We start from the raw sequence: 19,130 nt of genomic DNA on the forward strand, positions 1-19,130 counted from the left end.
CAAGTAGTTCCCATGCCTCAGAAATTAGTGAATTGCCTACCCTGGATGGGGTTGCACTCCCCCTGCAAAGGAGCAGGTTTGCAGTCGGGTTGTTTCCGGATCCAGCTCTATCCCTGGTGGCTCAGGTAGCCTCAGTGGCTGGAAGTGCCTCTTAACAACTACAATTGGTTTGACAGCAACAGCCATTCTTGGACTGGTAAAGCCTTGCCATGGTAGTTCATGGTCCCTTGCTCTTGAGCTGGAAGCTGCAGTTAGTACAGAATGCTGCAGCACAATTGCTGACAGGAGTGAGACCTGTTAGTATGTAACACCTGGCTCAAATGTCTGCGCTGGTTGCTGATTTGCTGCTGGGTCAAGTACCGTATTTTTCGCTCTATAAGACGCACCAGACCACAAGACGCACCTAGTTTTTGGAGGAGGAAAACAAGGAAAAAAATATTCTGAATCTCAGAAGCCGAAACAGCAAGAGGGATTGCTGCGCAGTGAAAGCAGCGATCCCTCTTGCTGTTCTGGCTTCTGTGATAGCTGCGCAGCCTGCATTCGCTCCATAAGACGCACACACATTTCCCCTTACTTTTTAGGAGGGAAAAAGTGAGTCTTATAGAGCAAAAAATACGGTATATACAGTCATACCTTGGGTTGTGAACGCGTTTTCGGGTTATGGACTGTGCCGAACCCGGAAGTACCTGAACGGGTTACTTCCGGGTTTTGGCGCTTGCGCAGAAGCACAAAATGACATCACGCGCATGTGCAGAAGTGCCAAATCACGTCACACATGCGCAGACACGGCACTGCGGGTTGCAAACGCTGTGGGTTGCGAACGTGCCTCCCGCACGGATCACATTCCCAACCTGAGGTATGACTGTAAAGCCCTTAACAACTTGGGACAAGTTTACCTGTGAAGATTGCATCTGTTTACCTGTGGAGGTGGCACTATAGCAGGTGCCACATGTTACCCATTCCCCATTTGTAACTTCTAACAGGAGTCCTTTCAACAGAAGTAGGGCCCGCCACTGTGCCAGCCAGCCACAACCTCCTCCACAGCACTCCATTTCCATTTCTGATTTCCCCCCAACGGATTCTCAACATTCTTGGCTACTGATTTAGGGGTGGGGGTGCCCCTTTTGTTTCTCAGGGGTCCTGTGTTGACTGTTTCAGTTGGTACTCACCATCTGAGTTAATGAGAGTGACTGGGGGTGTGTGTGTGATGGTTCTAATAGCCTGTTGACAATTTGAGAATTGTCGCACCTTTGTCTCTTGCAGGCAAAGTCTCAAGCACAAATCTCTGATAAAGAACAGCTTGAAGCATTCCGATATACTCAGTGGCCTTTGTGAGGATATCCTGTTTTCTTTCCAGTCTTGTTTGCAGCTGGCTGAGCAGATGAAGCGGTCTGGAACAGAGGTGAATATGACTTTTAGGCATATTGGCCTTGGGATGAAGTTGACTTTCATAGTATTGTGGTTAAAGTTGCAAGGACGTGAACTTCTGAGAGCTTTAGACAGGCCACAAGCATAGCGTATGTTTGGGCAGCACACAAACTATTTAGAACCATAGAATCCTAGCTTTCCTTTTGACCACTTTTTAGTAAATGGCGGGGATGGACAAAAACCTCTTCAGACATCTCTATCTCAGGAGCTAAGGAACATTTGCTCCCCTAATGGTGAGCATCATGTAGACTGTCACTTTAATGGGCCACGCACAGCTTGTTGCTGTTCTCCAGTGCACTAATTTACCCTGAGCTTGATGAGAAAATTTGATAGTCATAGCTGGGGGGATTCCTGGTTGGAAGCCAGTTGTGTCAAGTAAGCACTGGTATAGGATCTGTTGTGCAGGCCTGAAAATGGAAGGCGAGTAAAACATCAAAAAGCCAAATTAACTGTTTTTCAGAATTCCCAAGGACACGTCTCAATTTATGCATGCAGCTAAAATAAATTTATTGGCAATTGTACCATAGCTTCTATGTATAAACAGGTTTCCCCTCCTCTCTCTTGAGTATGTTGAACTTCCATTACAGTATGTGCATAGGCCAGGGAATAAAATAGCCAGAATGTTACCTCACTGGACTGGCCTTTCAGTGCTGGGGAGGGGGATAGGGCAGGGAGGTGAGGCATTTCTGGTATAAGTTTTCTAAAACACAGTTGAATGCTGTCCATTTGAGATCTGATTTCTTCCCTTTCAAATAGGAGAGCATTGATTGCAAGTTGTTCCAAAGGACAGTCAAGCTGTGTAGATTCTTGGCCAATTCCCTGGTGCACTACACCAAGGTGAGAGATAGAAACTGGGTTCACTCTGATGCAAAATATATGTTTGACTTAAATATGCCTTAATTGCTTTGCTATAAAATATTCTGTCTAACTTGGAAAATGTGGTAGCATATGTAAAAAGTAATTGGCAATATTCCATCTGTATTCATCAGAATCATTACTTGTCATGTAGGGCTTAATTTGTGCTGTCTATATACTACATTCAACATTGTTAACTACAGACTCTACTTAGCCATGAAGTTTGTGCTCAAAGCTGTGTCTAAATAAGGATACCTTTCCAGTTTGTCATATCTGTCCTCTTTGTATTGTACAAATTGCACAACTCTTCAAGTCTGCAGTTATAGAAGTCTCTTGCTAATAAGTCAGTGAACGCCATCTTCCTTTTTCACCCCTACATCCTTTGTGTCAATTTGCAAATGCTTTGAGAAGAACATCAGTTGACGTAGAGAATCACAAATGGTGTTTTTCCCATAGGGAATTTAGATTTGCTACCCATTTTTTATTGTAGGTACTTGTACTGTTCCCATGTTTTGTAACAGCCCTTGTACCACAGACAAATAAAATGGTTCACTAACGATATCTTACCAAATTTTCTTAGGTTGTGTTTCTTCCTTAGAGGCATCTGCTGGAATTTATTTGGTTCTTAAATCACAAGTATTTGCTGTGATTGCATTGTCCATCTGTAGTTGTTAAGAGTTTAATTAAGTCAGCATAGTATTTTTGTGTTATATTCCATGCTATGCTTCCTTTTTTCCTGAATAAATGTTTTGTTTAAGGTTATCTGTTTTGCCCTGGGTTTAGTAACTTTAACCTGACCCACCCTACTTGGAAGAGTGGATAAAATTTGATTTTAAACTTCGTAAAACAGAGTTTTAGTTCTTAATTTATTTTGATTTTTTAATTAAAGCAAACATCTCTTTTAAAAATGTATTAACTTAAAAGGAGATCTGTATTTCATACAAACACATTAGTCCACACTAGTGTCTTAAAGCTGAGCAATGGGTATCTATGAGACTGAATTAAGTGCTTTTCCAGGTAAAAAACAACCAAAAGAGGGGTACTGTATATCACTTCTGGGGTTAAGCACAACAGTGCATCCTATAAATGTCCATTCAGAAGTAAATCCAATTGAATTCAAAAGTGTTTACACCCCAAAAGTGAGTACAGAATTGTAGCCTATATAGTACAGTAAGCCTTGTACTATTGTGTATTATCTTTTGAACAAAGTTCCACTCTGCTTAGAAGGACTTCCAGATGTGTATAGACAGGATTGTAGCGTTACAGCGCATTCCTATACTCAAAAGTAATGTGTGTCTCAGATTGTAGCCTTTTATTTCAAGTAAGTTGTCTTGCTTAGTATCCTTGCATGTGCATACAGAGCAAAATATATATATATTATATTATATTATATATAAAATATACATGAGCTGCAGAAATAGAATTAGAAATAGAATTATGCCCCTAGATTGTTTAAAGGATTGTTTAAAGGATTACTTGCAAGAATTGTTTGTAAAGTGCAGCTAAAAAAGTATTTAACAAATTGCAACATTAATTCCACAACAGGTCTGAACCTACAATAAAGATACAGATAAAATTACTAAAGTGTAATAATATATTATCTCATTTATCCAGAATGATGCAAAGTTTCAGCTTATACAAGGGAATAAAAGGCAGTGGAGATATATATCAATGAATTTTAAATTTTAAAAGTATTTTAAATGGTTGGCTTTACAGGAGTTCACTCCATTCCTGGCAGATTCCTGCTGTCAGCTACATCAGACATACCTTCAAATATACAGGTAAGTGGTACCCGATAATTAATTTGATTTTTTTTTGCATAATTATTATGTCATTAGTGTTTTCTGTGCCTGAGCTTGGAAGTAATTTGAAAGCTGCCTTCCTGGTATGGCAGTTTGCAAACAGTGGGTTCCAAAATCATGATGACTGAAGACTGATGTCCTGGCATGTATCTGCAATAGCCCCATTTCCTTCTGTATCAAGGTATGTGCCACACAGTGTCACATAGAATCGTAGTGTTGGAAGAGACCCTGAGGGTCATCTAGTCCAACCCCCTGCAATGCAGGAATCTCAGCTAAAGCATCCATGACAGATGGCCATCCAAGCTCTGCTTTAAAACCTCCAAGGAAGGAGAGTCCACAACCTCGGACCTAAGGGGTGCTGTTCCCACCGTTGAACAGCTCTTAAATGAGTGTCACTCCAATACAATATGAACATAATTAAAGTGTGCCTTGTCTTGGCTCCACAGAGTTTCTGTATTCTATTGAGCCTTAGGAATCCATGTTTAGTGCTCTTCAGAGTACAAGTGATACATGAGGCATTCTGTATTCTTTCCTGACAGCAAATTTCCTCCAAGTCTTTATGCTCCAGCGATTTCTAAGTCTCATCAGGATGAAATAGCGAGGGAATTCCTCGTGACGCTGAACTCCCTCCTACCCCACCTGCTCTCTTTTAGGCCTTTCCTAGAAGTGACGTTAAGTAAAATTTCAGGTAAGCTTAAAGGCCCTGACGATGTTATTACTGCATTCTCCTTGCAGCAGAGAACTGGGTGGAGGATTCTGATGGGCCCTGCAAGCCGGGCATTTCTTCCCACTAGTCGGCTGCAAGAATAATAAAATTCCACAGTAGCAATACTATATACCAATATGTTTTGAAAATGTACAATCAGACCAAAGTTACTTATTAGAAACTCAGGTCATAGACATTATCATCATCATCATCATCATCATATTCATATTCATTTCATGGCTTTAGAATATTCTTACCATTCTAAATTTTAAAGCTAATATTTCTTTTTCATGTGTAAATTTTGTATTCTTATTAAAGGCTTAATTTCTCTTAGTAACATTTTTATTTGTTTAGTTATAAGCCATAAACTTTTTGCAGGTGCCCCATAATACTTGTTTGGCACTTGTAAGAGATTGATCTTTTAGTGTGGCAGCACTCACTTCGGAACTCCCTGCCTGTTAACATCAGGCAGCTGCCTTCACTGTATTCTTCTCTGGCACCTGATGAAGACATTTTTGTTTAGGCAAACCTTTCCAAACATGTGCAGTGTTCCATATGTTATAATTCATTTTAGCTTATTGTTGGTTTTCATTCGTTTTGAACAGTTGTTTTTAACTATTTTTACTGATAATGTTATTGTTTAATGCTTTTTGCAAGCTGCTTTGAGGTTTTGTTACAATCAAGCAGTATATAAGCAATATATATAAACGTTAAATAAATAAAATAGATAAAAATTACAAAGATAAATGAGTTTTAAGTACAAGGTTGTAGATTTCTAGATTTATTCAGACATGAGAGCTCCATATACATGTAAGCTTGCTTTAAAAAGGTTTTTTTCTTTTTTAAAAAATAATGACTACAGATCTCTCTCCTGAGCTGCATTTTCCACAATGCCGTCTTCTGCTTTCTGTAATGGACAACTTGCCATCCCAGCCCCAAGATGTGCAGGCTCTTTGGAACACTGGAAGTCAGTTACCAGAGGAGATTCCCAGGTAATTCATTGCTGCTGTAGTAGATTTATATTAATGGGTAAGCGTTTTTGTGATTAGCATACTTGATGTTGCCAAGCTGTTGCCCCAGGTTGTTTTGAACGTGTTTTATAAAAAGATGTGTTGTATTGAATGAAGGGTTTAGTGAAGGTTAGCATGATTAATTCTAAATATAATTTCCTCAGTAGTGTCAGTTGACTGTACAAAGATTCTGGATAGCTCTTGCTAGATTTAAGATGCTTATTTCTGTTTCATTGATTGTAGACTTTTGCAGCATCTGGAAATCTAGCAGTCAGTAGCATAAAATCCACCCAGCACAATTTAGGGCTCCACTGTCTCTATATTGTTCGTTTTAGTGATGCATGTTGGATTGCTGCAAAGAGTTAGCCTTAGGTTGGAGTAATCCTGATGTTCTCCATTTCTTTGCAGAGTCTCCTTGTTTGCAGCCCTCTTCCTCAGTCTTCAGCAGTGTCCTGGAGAGCTTTTTCTTCCTGTTAGTTTGCCAGCAGCAGTGGGGACAGGGCAAGCTGAGGATCTTGTCACCTTTTACCACTATGTCTGTGTCCATTTGTGTGCCTTTATCACATCCCTCTCGGTTTCGCATTTCCATCTACTGGTAAGGAGAAGTATTGTACGACAAGCCCCATCTGCTGACTTGAAGCAGCTGGTGGATTTCCAATATAAGTCATTCTTCTCCACTGCATATCTTACCATATAATAAAATCTTAAGATGACCTCGGTTTATGTAGCTGCCACAGGCTAGCTACATAGGGTGGTCTTCTCCTGCCTTTCCATCTTTGCTGCCACTGCCATGGAGTGGGGGAGAAAGTCTCCCTTTGTCCATTCATTCTTCCACACCACTGCCTTAAGAGTCTCTACCCTGGAAATAAGAGAAAGAGGGGTTTGTCCTCCCCACTTCTGGAAGTTCGAGCTGTGCGAAGGGGTGTGTTGGTGGTTGCACAGGGAGTGGGAAGGGAGTTTGTTGAGGGGCAAAGGAAGTGGGGAGGAGAGTTGGCGAGGGGCAAAGGCAACTATCTGTAAACAAACAAGAAACATCCATAAAAATGGTGAATGTACTTTCTTTCCAAAATACGTTTTATCTTAAACATTTGTAAGCACAGTAACATTACGATTGATTTTGACAGCTCGATGACTAAGCTCTTTAGCAACGAAACGTCTTGATTACCAGAACGACGTTCGAGCACTGAACCTCTGGTATATTTTACTGCGTTTTTAGTTCTTTAAGATAAAACCTATTTTGGAAAGAAACTACTTTTGCCATTTTTATGGATGCTTATTGTTTATCTACAGATAGTTGCCTTTGTGGTCTTATCTTTAGACAGTGGGCAGGTATAAAATGGAGCTGGTAGACAGCTGCCCTGGACACAGAACTGACCTTTGCCTCCATGGACAGCTTTGTTTTTTCTTGTTAGTTGGTGGGATGAGAATAAACAGCAGCCGTAACTTTTTTCTAAGCAACTTTTTTGCCTGTGTTTACGTGTATCTGTTTTCTTTCAGGAATGTTCCCTGCTGGAGGCTGTACTTGGTTCTAACACAATCAGTGCTCTCCTGGCTATGGATGTTTGGTGCTTCCTTGCCCGGTAAGAAAAACGATATCCTGAAACACAGGCAGATGTAACCTAAACTGCTAAGTTTTCCCATATTTATTTATTTTCGATACCACTTTATATTTTTAATAAAAATCTCAAAGCGGTTTACAGCATATTAAATCAATAAAACAACAGCAGAGACTACTTTTTCTTCAAGAAAGGTAGAGTATCATACTTGGCATTTTTCTCTCCTCACAGTAAACTTGTTAAGCTGAGAGAGAATGACTTGCAAGAGCTATGCTAATAGGTGCCATGACTAAACAGGGATTTGAACGCAGGCCTTCCACGTTCAAGATCAACACAGACTAGCACCCCAAGGAGAGACCTGCTGCCTCACTTGTTCATCTTGCTCTCTTTCCTTCTCCCAGGTATGGAAGAGCGGACCTGTGTGCTCATCATGCATTTATAATAGCACATTTGGTAAGCAGAACGTGGTTTGTATATAAGCAGAGGTATTTGAGCAGAGCAGAAAATGTAACATAGCACAACATGAAGTTTACATAGCTGCAGATTATTATCCCAGGCCTCTTGAAGACTATGGGAAAATCTGTTGTACAAAACAGGGGAAATGCTCAGTCCCCCTCCTTGATTACCTGATATGTTTGTATAATAAGGGCTAAATATTAGTTTTGTAATATATCATTATTTAGTCAAATTTAGTTTGAATTTAGTCAAAATGCAGTGAAGTTAGGGGATGATTATATAGTCTCTCTCTTTCTCTCTCTCTCTCTCTCTCTCTCTCTTTCTCTCTCTCTCTCTCTCTCTCTCTCTCTTTCTTTCTTTCTTTCTTTCGCCAGCTTGATTCTCTCATTATATATTTTGAAAAAACTCCACGCCATTTCTTTAGCCAAACATGAATTCCAAGGAAATATACATACAAAATTAATTATCAACACTATTTTAAAATAAACATTAGCACAATAAAATCTGGGAATCATGTCATATTCAATCATTTTAAACAAGCCTAAATATGTTCATGGTGCTTTCTTCAGGAGATGTTTGGTTGTTCAGCTTTGCTTCATTTTGATAGGCATTTTTCTCTAGGTCTGATTACCTATTTCGGGGGATTAATTTTTTATTTATTTTTACCTTCCTCTTTAGTATGTGGCTTGGCTCATTTGTTTGAGCTATCTGGATGGTTTTAACAAACAAATGCTGGCCTTGATAGGCCACTCTAACATGGAGCCACTTTGATTAATTCCTAATTTTAGGCTTGTTGTAACAGAATTATTTGTGTGGTACAGGCTACTCTGTGAAGTAGTTTAGGAGGGACACACAGATGGGTGCAAATGGTATTTGGTTAATACAGACATCTGGCTGTGGTCAAGTGGAGAATCAGTAATGTTAAAACGGAATATGTAAGTAACGTTGGACTCGCTGTTACCTAAAATAGGACCCAGTATATGTGTAGCTATAGGTTCTGCATCAAAACTCTTTTCTTTTTAAAAAAAACCAAACAAACATGCTTAGGTGTTGCTAGATTGTTAGAATTTTGTGAGCTAATAATTTCTTACCCTATTCAGATAAAAGCTTGTCCTGCGGAGCATTTTCAAGTTTCTCTGCTTGGAGTCCTGCTAAGGCGTCTGCTATTCCTGATGACTGCTGATCACCAGGCAAGTACTGCCAAAAATGTTATTTATTGATTCCATCTGTATCCCATCTTTCCTTCAAGGAACTCAAGGTGTTAAGCACTTTTTGTATAGTGAGGGAAGAGACATATGTTTCAACCTGTATTGTTACAACCGGAACAAATTTTGAGGGCTTATTCAAATACAGTGGTACCTCAGGTTAAGTACTTAATTCATTCCGGAGGTCTGTTCTTAACCTGAAACTGTTCTTAACCTGAAGCACCACTTTAGCTAATGGGGCCTTCTGCTGCTGCCGCGCCGCCGGAGCACGATTTCTGTTCTCATCCTGAAGCAAAGTTCTTAACCCGAGGTATTATTTCTGGGTTAGCGGAGTCTGTAACCTGAAGCATATGTAACCCGAGGTACCACTGTATTACACTCAGCATAGGAAGGTGGTCAAAGATGTTTCTTTCTAGTGGCCTCCACTCATTTTGTACGATTAATCTTACCATCCAGAAAGTCTCCCTTTCAACTGCTCCACTGAATGTGCAGCCCAGGCATGAGATTTTCCCCTCATGGTAAAAGGCTTACACAGGCTTTAACAGCCAGAGTATTACACTGGTGTTCTGTGAAAGCATTTTGGCTGCATCTAGGTGAGAGCCGTACTATCTGAATTTAGCCCAAAGGAATCATTGTGTGGAGTCTTTTTGCAATTAAATCTCTCAGGAATCTCCCTCAGTACTAACCAAAGTTGCGCACCTGTCTATCTGTTCTGTTATTAAAGTGTAGACATATTTTATGGGTATTGTTAAAGTTTTCTGTGAACCGCCCAGAGTCCTTTGGGTATAGGGCGGTATAAATAATAATAATGATAATAATTATCTGTCTTGGAAAGAGAGTGGCTGAAGTCACATTCTGGGTTGGGGACTGGAGAAGCTGCTGGGATAGTTTCAGAGTCTAAGCCTTGCCTTTGAGAGGGAGAAATACTTTCCTCTAGCCTGCCATCTTACTCTGTCATTGCACAGAAAGGATATTCTGTTTAGTTTATTATTTTCCTATATTTGTGAAACAGTTTATTGAACTCTCCTGTGCTCTTTCTAATGTTGCCTTTACCTCCTTGCAGGTGAGGTTCACCCAACAATTTCCTTCCAGAGAAACAGAGAACCTGATATTGTGGCAGCATCTTTCTCTCCAGGCCCTGATCCCTCCCCTCAGGCAGCAAGTTGCTCATGAGCTCTTTGTGGCCGGATTTGCACAATGTCAAGAGTGGCTGAGCAGCAAAAGGTCTCTGGAGGAACTTCCACAGGTGGTAAGGAAAGGCTTGAATGAATTACTTGCGGATCAAAAACTCTGGTGTGGATTTTCTTGCCCTCTTTGGTTCTATTGTTCTGTTATGGGGATACCCACAAGTAAGCCCAGCTTTTTGCATCTTTGTGCTAATAGTATGATTTCAGAGCGATAATAACTTTTTGTACCGGGTCTATCAATAGTTTGCATGACGGGGATCAAGTGTTGGTGCAAAGGATGCAGGACTTCAGATTCCTGAGATTCAGGACTTGCACTTTAAAGAGAGAATGCATGTATTTTTTTCTTGCCTTTGTAGTTGCAGACGGAAGACTGAAAGTGGACACACTTTTTCTGTTAAAACACGGGTGGTTAACCTGTGGCTCTCTAGATGTTGCTGGACTAAAGCTCCCATCACCACAAACTACTGGTTAGCTGAGGTTGACAGGTGTCCCACTTCTGGAGAGACACAGGCTAGTCGTCCCTGTGCCTAAATGCTTGCAGATCTGGGTGGTGTTTCTAGTGATCAGAAGTACAACTAGAAGTGTTTCTAGCTCCTCACAGCTCTTTCTTCTCTGTTAGAACACTGCTCTCTCTGCTCTGTTGTCCTTGTGCCAAACTGCTGGGAAGTCACTAGAGGTGGGACAGCAAACAGCACTTGTTGGAATTGTTGGCCAGTTCTTGGTAGTTCTACCTGCCACACAGGTGAGTACCGTATTTTTTGCTCTATAAGACGCACCAGACCACAAGATGCACCTAGTTTTTGGAGGAGGAAAACAAGAAAAAAAACATTCTGAATCCCAGAAGCCAGAACAGCAAGAGGGATCGCAGCACAGCGAAAGCAGCAATCCTTCTTGCTGTTCTGGCTTCTGGGATAGCTGCGCAGCCTGCATTCGCTCCATAAGATGCACACACATTTCCCCTTACTTTTTAGGAGGGAAAAAGTGAGTCTTATAGAGCAAAAAATACAGTAAATTCTCTCATTTCCCACTTCCTGCTGCTCCATCTAGTTCTCCCTTCCAGTAATATGTCAGAACAGAGATAGCTGCAGTTTTCCTGCTCTTGTGGAGGGCTATAGGAGGAGAAAGCAGAATTCCAGGAGAGAGAAGAAGACAACCTTGTTTTGTTACAGGAGCATGCAGTTGCATCCCAATATGCATCTTTCTTGCCATACAAACAACAGCATTTAAAGTGTTGATGACTCTTGCTATAGTACTAGTTCCATTATGTGCCAAAAGAGAGGGGTCCTCTATTTTTGTCTTGTAACGTATAGCCATAGAAACAGGCAAAGAAGTGTTTCCGCTTTAATATACAGGGTGAATTTAATAATAAAAGGTAAAGGTACCCCTGCCCATACGGGCCAGTCTTGACAGACTCTAGGGTTGTGCGCCCATCTCACTCAAGAGGCCGGGGGCCAGCGCTGTCCACAGACACTTCCAGGTCACGTGGCCAGCGTGACAAGCTGCATCTGGCAAGCCAGCGCAGCACACGGAACGCCGTTTACCTTCCCGCTAATAAGCAGTCCCTATTTATCTACTTGCACCCGGGGGTGCTTTCGAACTGCTAGGTTGGCAGGTGCTGGGACCGAGCAACGGGAGCGCACCCCGCCGCGGGGATTCGAACCGCCGACCTTTCGATCGGCAAGTCCTAGGCGCTGAGGCTTTAACCCACAGCGCCACCCGCGTCCCATGAATTTAATAATACTTCAGTTCAATATGAATTGCAGTTGACACTTATGAATCATGTGTGAGACTTTGGGTACCTACAATCACCAGACATTGTGCTTTACTCTCATCTGGCAAAGACCCTAAAAGGGAACTGGGCTAGGAGGCAGCAGTTTGTGGTAGTTTGTATCAGTCCTCATATTTAGATGAAGCTGACTTCACACTTTCCGTCTGTGAGAGGAGTGCACCTTCTGTCAGTTTGAGTAGATCAACAACACTTACTTCCTTAGCCAGACAGCCTTTTATGCTGCCGTCACAGAGGCAGGGCATAGCAGAATCATTAAACATTCACTTTGCAGTGAATCTTTACCTAGTTTAGCTAGCCAGAAATGGAGGACACTGTGAGGCTATAATATGCTCTTTTTGTCCAATGAAGGTCTCCAGTCTGCCCTCTCTGCAGCAGACCTTTAGCTTGGTGCTTCGACTCATGCAGTTCTTCATCCAAATATTAGAGCCTCAACTGCTAATTCAGGTAAGAAATAGTGTGATGAGCAGACTTGCCTTGCATACAAAGATGGATGTCTAGCAAGGTACTTTTCAAAGCTGATTACTGCTAGTTTTGACAGGTGTATCCATCATCATTTTTCTACCAGAGAATGATCCTGGTAAGCATAAGCCACAGTAGTACAAGAATGTCATGATCCTAGTTCCTGGCTATTTAGAAACCCTAGCCCTCAAGAAGCAGAGCTACAGTTTGCTTCATAGGGTGTAATTATTAAGTTACAGCTGGTTTGCAACATATTCACAAAACAACCTCCTGCATCTTCACTCACAGATGTTCACTGTATGGTGAGAGGGAGGAAGTGTGTTTTGCCCCCATACATCATTTTAAGGGCCTTCAAACAGAGTGTATTATATTTGGAGGCGCACACCTCTTGCCCAGGCCAATGCAGCCACAACACCACTGGCCTGAATGTTCCCCACTTCCATCCTTTATTGGCCTGTCCATTGTCAAGGCTAGTCATGACTGCTAGCAACCAGAATTTGAAGTGTATTTGCCAATTTAGTTGAGGTTGAGCATACAGTCATACCTCGGGTTGCAGACACTTCAGGTTACGTGTTTTCGGGTTGCGCACTGCACCGAACCTGGAAGTACCGGAACGGGTTACTTCCGGGTTTCGGTGCATGTGCAGAAGCACTAAATCATGCTTTGCACATGCGCAGAAGCGCCAAATTGCGACCCGCCCGTGCGCAGATGCGGTGCTGCGGGTTGCGAACGTGCCTCCCGCACGGATCACGTTTGCAACCCGAGCACCCACTGTATTTAGCACCTGTGCATACACAATGCTACTCTGGTGAGGGTTGACGGATTTGGGAGAAGCAGTGCCAGGAGCCTTCAGGGTTGGTCAGTGTAATAGAACTTCCTGATCATACTTAAAATCACAAGCTTTCCTGTCCCACTACTACGCTGATTGTTTAATCTATTATTTCTGTTATAAAAGGATGCTGTGCTTCTTTTGCATGCAGGCCAGGTTATGTGAATTGTCACTTCGTGTTCTTGCATTTTAAACCACTCTAAACCTTACTCCACCAATGTGTGTGTATATAGCTGCATCTGCATGCACTGGATGAAATAGACCAAAAGAGCTTACATCATAATCTTCAAATGTGACAACACTATTCATTTTTTCTCTTCCTGCAGATACTTACACTGCAAACTTCCCTCCTTCAACTTAATCCCCCGGATCATGTTCTCACTGCAATCTTAGATTTTCTCTCTTCGATGGGGGTTCCCATTATTCCACCAGAATTCCAGGTAAATTCACTAGAACAAGATTCTGTTCTTTCATTAACCTTCTGCAGGTGTCGTTTACGGGTGAAAATAATGGCTGTAGTACCAGAACATTGAGACACTGTTTTTCAGTGGTGGCCACTGAGTAGCTAAGGCCCAAAGTACATTAATCATAAGAATGTCAAGTTCCTATTACTTTTTAGAAACCCTATGTGGGAAGCCTACATGGGTAGTGAAAGGTACAGGGACTCCTTGATAACCTAGGGGTAGAAATGTATCACTATTACATTATCCCTGGACTTGGTGGTGTTCTTGCCCCTGAGTTTATTTTAGCTTGGAAATGCATTTTTACTTGGAATTTTTCCATTTTAAAGACACTTTCTTGAGTTGTTGAATGGCAGTGGGTCAATGTGACAACTGGACTTGGCATGTTGTGGGACGTTTTGCTGGTTTGATTTGGAGGGCTGGACATGTCTATTTGTCAGCAGAGTCCAGAGGAATAGTCGTATCAGTCTGTTGCAGCAAAACCAACATAAATATTTTGGTATCTTAAGAGACTGACACATGTATTATGGCTTAAGTGATTGTCTTCTATCTGATGCATATGCTGTAATAAAATTGTCAGTCTGTAAATTGCTGCAAGATTCTTTGATACGTTTTGTCAGTAAAGGCTGCCATGAGCTTTTCATTACTGTCATTCTCGGTGAGGTATCTGGGCTGTCTTTAATTATGATTCCCAGGAAATTATGAGAGGAGGTATATATAGGCTTAAAATACAAATAACTGCATTATTCACTTGTTAGGAGCAGATTTTATCCAAGCTGTCCTACCTGTTTTCTTCTTTGCTGGCCAACAGTAGCTGGTTGATTCATCAGCACGCCATAGAGGCATTCACACAGTTTGCACAGGTAAGATGAAGTCCAGCTGTGCTTCCCAGTTTGGGGGAGAAATGCACATGATCGCACTAAAATTAATCAGTTTTAAGCTCACTCTTAACACTCGGTGTCTGTAAAGGGCTCGATCCAGCTAAGTTTGGTTACAAGTAACTGAGCTCCTGGCATCCAGAGATTCCAAAGGAAAGTGTGCTGGCCCTCTGGTGGAAAGAACTGCCAGTAGCACATTCCCTCCCTCAAGTTCTCATTTGCACTGCAGTTTTGAGAAATAAGAAGCAGCAAAAATCTCTGACTCTTATCATGTCGAAACTGCAGTGTAGCAAGAGAAGAGTCCACCACTCTTCCAAAACCTTGCCACATGGTTTCAGGAAGATGCACTGTCTTCTGGAGTTTGGAGAAAATGAGAAACAGTAGGACAACTTGAAAGAGAAAATGCAGGGATTTATTTAGTTCTCCTGAGGTTTGGTGAAGTTGTTAAAAAAACAAAAGAAACTCAAGCCTCTTCCACTTTCTATCCCTTTGCTTTCTCAATGTTCCAGGGCAAATGAGAAACCCCCCTAGTAAGCAAAGCTAGGGTTTGCAGACCACTGCTTAACTTCAATCACATTCAGTGGTACTTAGATTAGATGCTTCTCTTTGGCTGGATAATATAAGTAGTGTTAAGTCACAATGACATATTACAGATTAGTTTTTTCTGGATCTGTAGATTTTCTGTAGATGTTTGTGTTATTAAAGAGAAGAGAAAAGCAGCTGAAGTAGGAATTGCGTAAATTCTACTGATAGGTATTTTAGTTGTAATTCTAGCTCTGCTTTCATAAAATACTTGGCTACAGGGAAAGACTAGGGCTTAGAATTTTAAAATAACAGTAACATTAAATAAGATAAGGGAGGACAAACAGGGCAGAAAGATTTGGGAGCACCTGACTTTGAATAATAAACTGCCTGCTCTTTTGTTGTTAGTTCTAATAGTGCTGAACATTTCCAGTTGTTTAGCAGAAATTCCTCAAATCTGCTTGATTCTTGTGTTAACATAACCAGGCTGTGATGGGCATGAACCTTCTTCTCCCCTATTTGTTTTTGTGCTGTTGTTTTTTGTATTAAGGAGACGAGCCATGAAGCCATACTTTCCCAGTGCCTTAATTCCGAAGAAATTAAAAGCAAAGTTGTTGGCTTCCTATCAAAGGTATTTCTTAAAATATAAAATGGATGGTATGCTGCTGGTGCCAGATTTTCCATTATGAAATTTAATGTTTCCTGAACAAATTATGCACATTGATAATACAGAGTTATACAGTGGACCCTTGGGTAACGTAACTTTCGGGTTGCGAACGCGGCAACCCCGGAAGTGTATACTTTCGGGTTTCGCCACATGCGCAGAAGTGATCTATCGCGCCACATGTGTGCGCAGAAGTGGCGCCTCACATTGCGGACTTTTTGGGGTACGTACAGACCCCCGGAACGAATTAAGTTCGTATCCGGAGGGTCCACTGTATTGTGTTTACAACTAAACTGAGCTTTATCAAACCAAAAGGCATAACCTGAAACGAAGATATGCAGACGACATACCTTGTACATGTACCAAAAGATGGACTTTTGTTTATTTACACAAGTAAGGACACTAAATCACTTCTTTGTTGTCTCTGCAGTCATACCTGTGCTTATTTATTTGAAATATTTAGATCACATCTTTCAGCCTAATGGGCCTTATTTAAGGCAGCCAATAACCTCTAACTAAGGGAAAACTGCACTTGTAATGTTAGAAACAGTTTTCTTCCAAACTCTTGACAGTAGTAGCAGCAGCAGCAGCAGCTATGAATTTAACTGCATAGTTAAGTTATTTCTGCTCTGGCTTTTCTCTCAGACTCGCCTTGTAGAGGAGACAGCGGAAGCAAGAACAGAACGAATGAAAGAGGAAAATGTTCGTCTTAAGTCCCATTTGCGAGAAGCCACTGTAGACAGACAAAGGAGCCTGACCTCGGAGGTATGTTGCGGAATTGGGAATGCGTGTCGTAGTGATCGCTGCTATCATTTTCACAGTTCCAGAGATGGTGCTAAATTTGTGCCAGCAAATTGAGGGCTAAGACACACATTTTTGTTGTTAACCTGAGCAAGTCTGTGCGCTCATGAGAATACATTTATTGTGTGAACTATATATAGGCAACAGTCATGTCACATGATCACAGCAGTTTATAGGAATTGCTGCTTCCTATCTGTATTTTTCCAGTTCATACAGTTTGCATGTGAATGTTTACCCAGAGGCAGTCACTACTCAGGCAAACAAAAATACTAGTTTGGGGTCTATTAGTCCTCATTTTATATCCCGGTATGCGGGTGGCGCTGTGGGTAAAACCTCAGCGCCTAGGACTTGCCGATCGCATGGTCGGCGGTTCGAATCCCCGCGGCGGGGTGAGCTCCCATCGTTCGGTCCCAGCTCCTGCCCACCTAGCAGTTCGAAAGCACCTTTAAGTGCAAGTAGATAAATAGGTACCGCTTTATAGCAGGAAGGTAAACGGCGTTCCGTGTGCTGCTCTGGTGCCGGTTCGCCAGAGCAGCTTCGTCACGCTAGCCACGTGACCCGGAAGTGTCTGCGGACAGCGCTGGCTCCTGGCCTCTAGAGTGGGGTGAGTGCACAACCCTAGAGTCTGTCAAGACTGGCCCGTACGGGCAGGGGTACCTTTACCTTAAGTAGCTTTTAAGGGACGCGGGTGGCGCTGTGGGTTAAACCAGAGAGCCTAGGACTTGCCGATCAGAAGGTCGGCGGTTCGAATCCCTGCGACGGTGTGAGCTCTGGTTGCTTGGTCCCAGCTCCTGCCCACCTAGCAGTTTGAAAACACGTCAAAGTGCAAGTAGATAAATAGGTACTGCTCCGGCGGGAAGGTAAACGGCGTTTCCGTGCGCTGCTCTGGTTCGGCTGCTCAGCGGCTTAGTCATACAGGCCACATGACCCGGAAGCTGTATGCCGGCTCCCTTGGCCAATAAAGCGAGATGAGCGCCGCAACCCCAGAGTCGGTCACAACTGGATCTAATGGTCACGGGTCCTTTTACTTTATGTAGCTTTTGCTATAAGGAAGAAAGGGGTGGACTCCTGGCTGAAGGAGGGAATCATTCCCTGGTAATCATTCTCATCAGTTGGGGAAGGGCAGTCTGGAACATATGGGCTCCCAGTTCAGGCCGTCACACTTTATCCTGATATTAGGAAGTGAGGATAGTTCTGCATTGCAGTATATTCTTACCTTCAAGCCCTACTTTTTATTATTAAGATACAAACTGTAAACATTTCTAACCCTTGCAATTCATGGGGAGAAAGGGTCTCTCAGTCTGTCCTACCCCCCAGAACAAGGAAGGGATAGAATAAATAACTTCAGAATTTTTCTCTAATAGCTGCCTAACCATACCAGGTCTACTCTGACATAAGTGCCACTGAGTTCAGTGTGGCTTGGATTGCAGGCTTTAAAGGGCCATGTTAGGCAGAGCCTTTTTTAGGCAGGGCAAGAGGTTTTAAGACCCATTCTTTTGACTATTGAACTTCAATCATATTATTGTAATTGAGTTTGTAAGTGATGGGCCACAGCTGCTTCTATAGTCTTGCTGGTACACACAGGTCTTGCTCTACAGATGCTTGTTATACAAAACTTCACTGATCTGAATACGAGGAATTAGTGCCCAAACCATGCTGTATATGCCACAGATTCAGATAGTCAAACAGCTGGATCTGTGTGTGGTACAGTAAACAAATAAGCAGGCTTAAACAAGCCTTACTTGTTGCATTTTGCTGATCTGCAATAGCCGTTTTGCCGGAAACCATGATGAGAGGAAGGGGGAGAGACTGGACAAATAAGAGAGCATTTGTTTCCTTGTTTGCCTTTTGCAATGTTTCAGAGGGTTTTCCTGTTGTTTTGGGGTCAAAACTCCATGCTTGAGAACGCATTAGAAATTTTCCCATAGTAATCGTTGACACGTTGTGCAGAAGCTTGTTTAATTACAGTGGTGCCTCGCAAGACGAAATTAATTCGTTCCGCAAGTTTTTTCTTCTTGCGAGTTTTTCGTCTTGCGAAGCACGGTTTCCCATAGGAATGCATTGAAAATCAATCAATGCGTTCCTATGGAAACCGCCTTCAGACCAGGTCCGGGGACAGTCTGTCCCCCGACCTCTTCTGAAGGCCGGCGGGGGGCGAAAGGCTTTGCTCCCCACCGCCAGCATTTAAAAGAGGTCCCCGGAGATTTCCCTATGGACTTTCTTCTTGCGAAGCAAGCCCATAGGGAAATTCGTCTTGCGGAACGACTCAAAAACGGAAAACTCTTTCGTCTTGTGAGTTTTTCATTTTGCGAGGCGTTCGTCTTGCGAGGCACCACTGTACTGATTTCCAGGAATGCATTATATTCAGTAAACACAACCTGCGTGTATATAATAGCCCATGCTGGGGCTTTTTGTTTGTTGGAATGACAAGTAACTAGTAGTCTGAGAGCTGCTTTTAAAAATAAACACTGTCATGAGAAGTGACCCCTCTTGGTATTGCAACCTTTTTCTTTGGGGTTTGC

At 42.2% G+C, this 19,130-nt stretch overlaps 1 protein-coding gene across 2 annotated transcripts in view; it reads left to right on the top strand.

Moving 5' to 3' along the window:
* Nucleotides 1-19,130, top strand: part of FIRRM (FIGNL1 interacting regulator of recombination and mitosis) — a 29,775-nt gene that overhangs the window by 10,025 nt on the left and 620 nt on the right. Inside the window, exons 8-23 of one of the 2 annotated variants that reach the window (XM_053391358.1) lie at nucleotides 1,264-1,402; nucleotides 2,185-2,265; nucleotides 4,000-4,064; nucleotides 4,625-4,773; nucleotides 5,654-5,783; nucleotides 6,210-6,396; nucleotides 7,299-7,381; nucleotides 7,759-7,810; nucleotides 8,914-9,003; nucleotides 10,082-10,267; nucleotides 10,825-10,947; nucleotides 12,343-12,438; nucleotides 13,609-13,722; nucleotides 14,502-14,606; nucleotides 15,694-15,774; nucleotides 16,453-16,572. In XM_053391358.1, the coding sequence (XP_053247333.1) occupies nucleotides 1,264-1,402; nucleotides 2,185-2,265; nucleotides 4,000-4,064; nucleotides 4,625-4,773; nucleotides 5,654-5,783; nucleotides 6,210-6,396; nucleotides 7,299-7,381; nucleotides 7,759-7,810; nucleotides 8,914-9,003; nucleotides 10,082-10,267; nucleotides 10,825-10,947; nucleotides 12,343-12,438; nucleotides 13,609-13,722; nucleotides 14,502-14,606; nucleotides 15,694-15,774; nucleotides 16,453-16,572 (1,801 nt within the window). Of the gene's footprint in view, nucleotides 1-1,263; nucleotides 1,403-2,184; nucleotides 2,266-3,999; nucleotides 4,065-4,624; nucleotides 4,774-5,653; nucleotides 5,784-6,209; nucleotides 6,397-7,298; nucleotides 7,382-7,758; nucleotides 7,811-8,913; nucleotides 9,004-10,081; nucleotides 10,268-10,824; nucleotides 10,948-12,342; nucleotides 12,439-13,608; nucleotides 13,723-14,501; nucleotides 14,607-15,693; nucleotides 15,775-16,452; nucleotides 16,573-19,130 lie in introns of those variants that run through there. The other variant, XM_053391359.1, reaches the window with a different exon arrangement.

This window comes from Podarcis raffonei, chromosome 6, assembly GCF_027172205.1.
Source record: "Podarcis raffonei isolate rPodRaf1 chromosome 6, rPodRaf1.pri, whole genome shotgun sequence".
In the NCBI taxonomy this organism is placed as follows: Eukaryota; Metazoa; Chordata; class Lepidosauria; order Squamata; family Lacertidae; genus Podarcis; species Podarcis raffonei.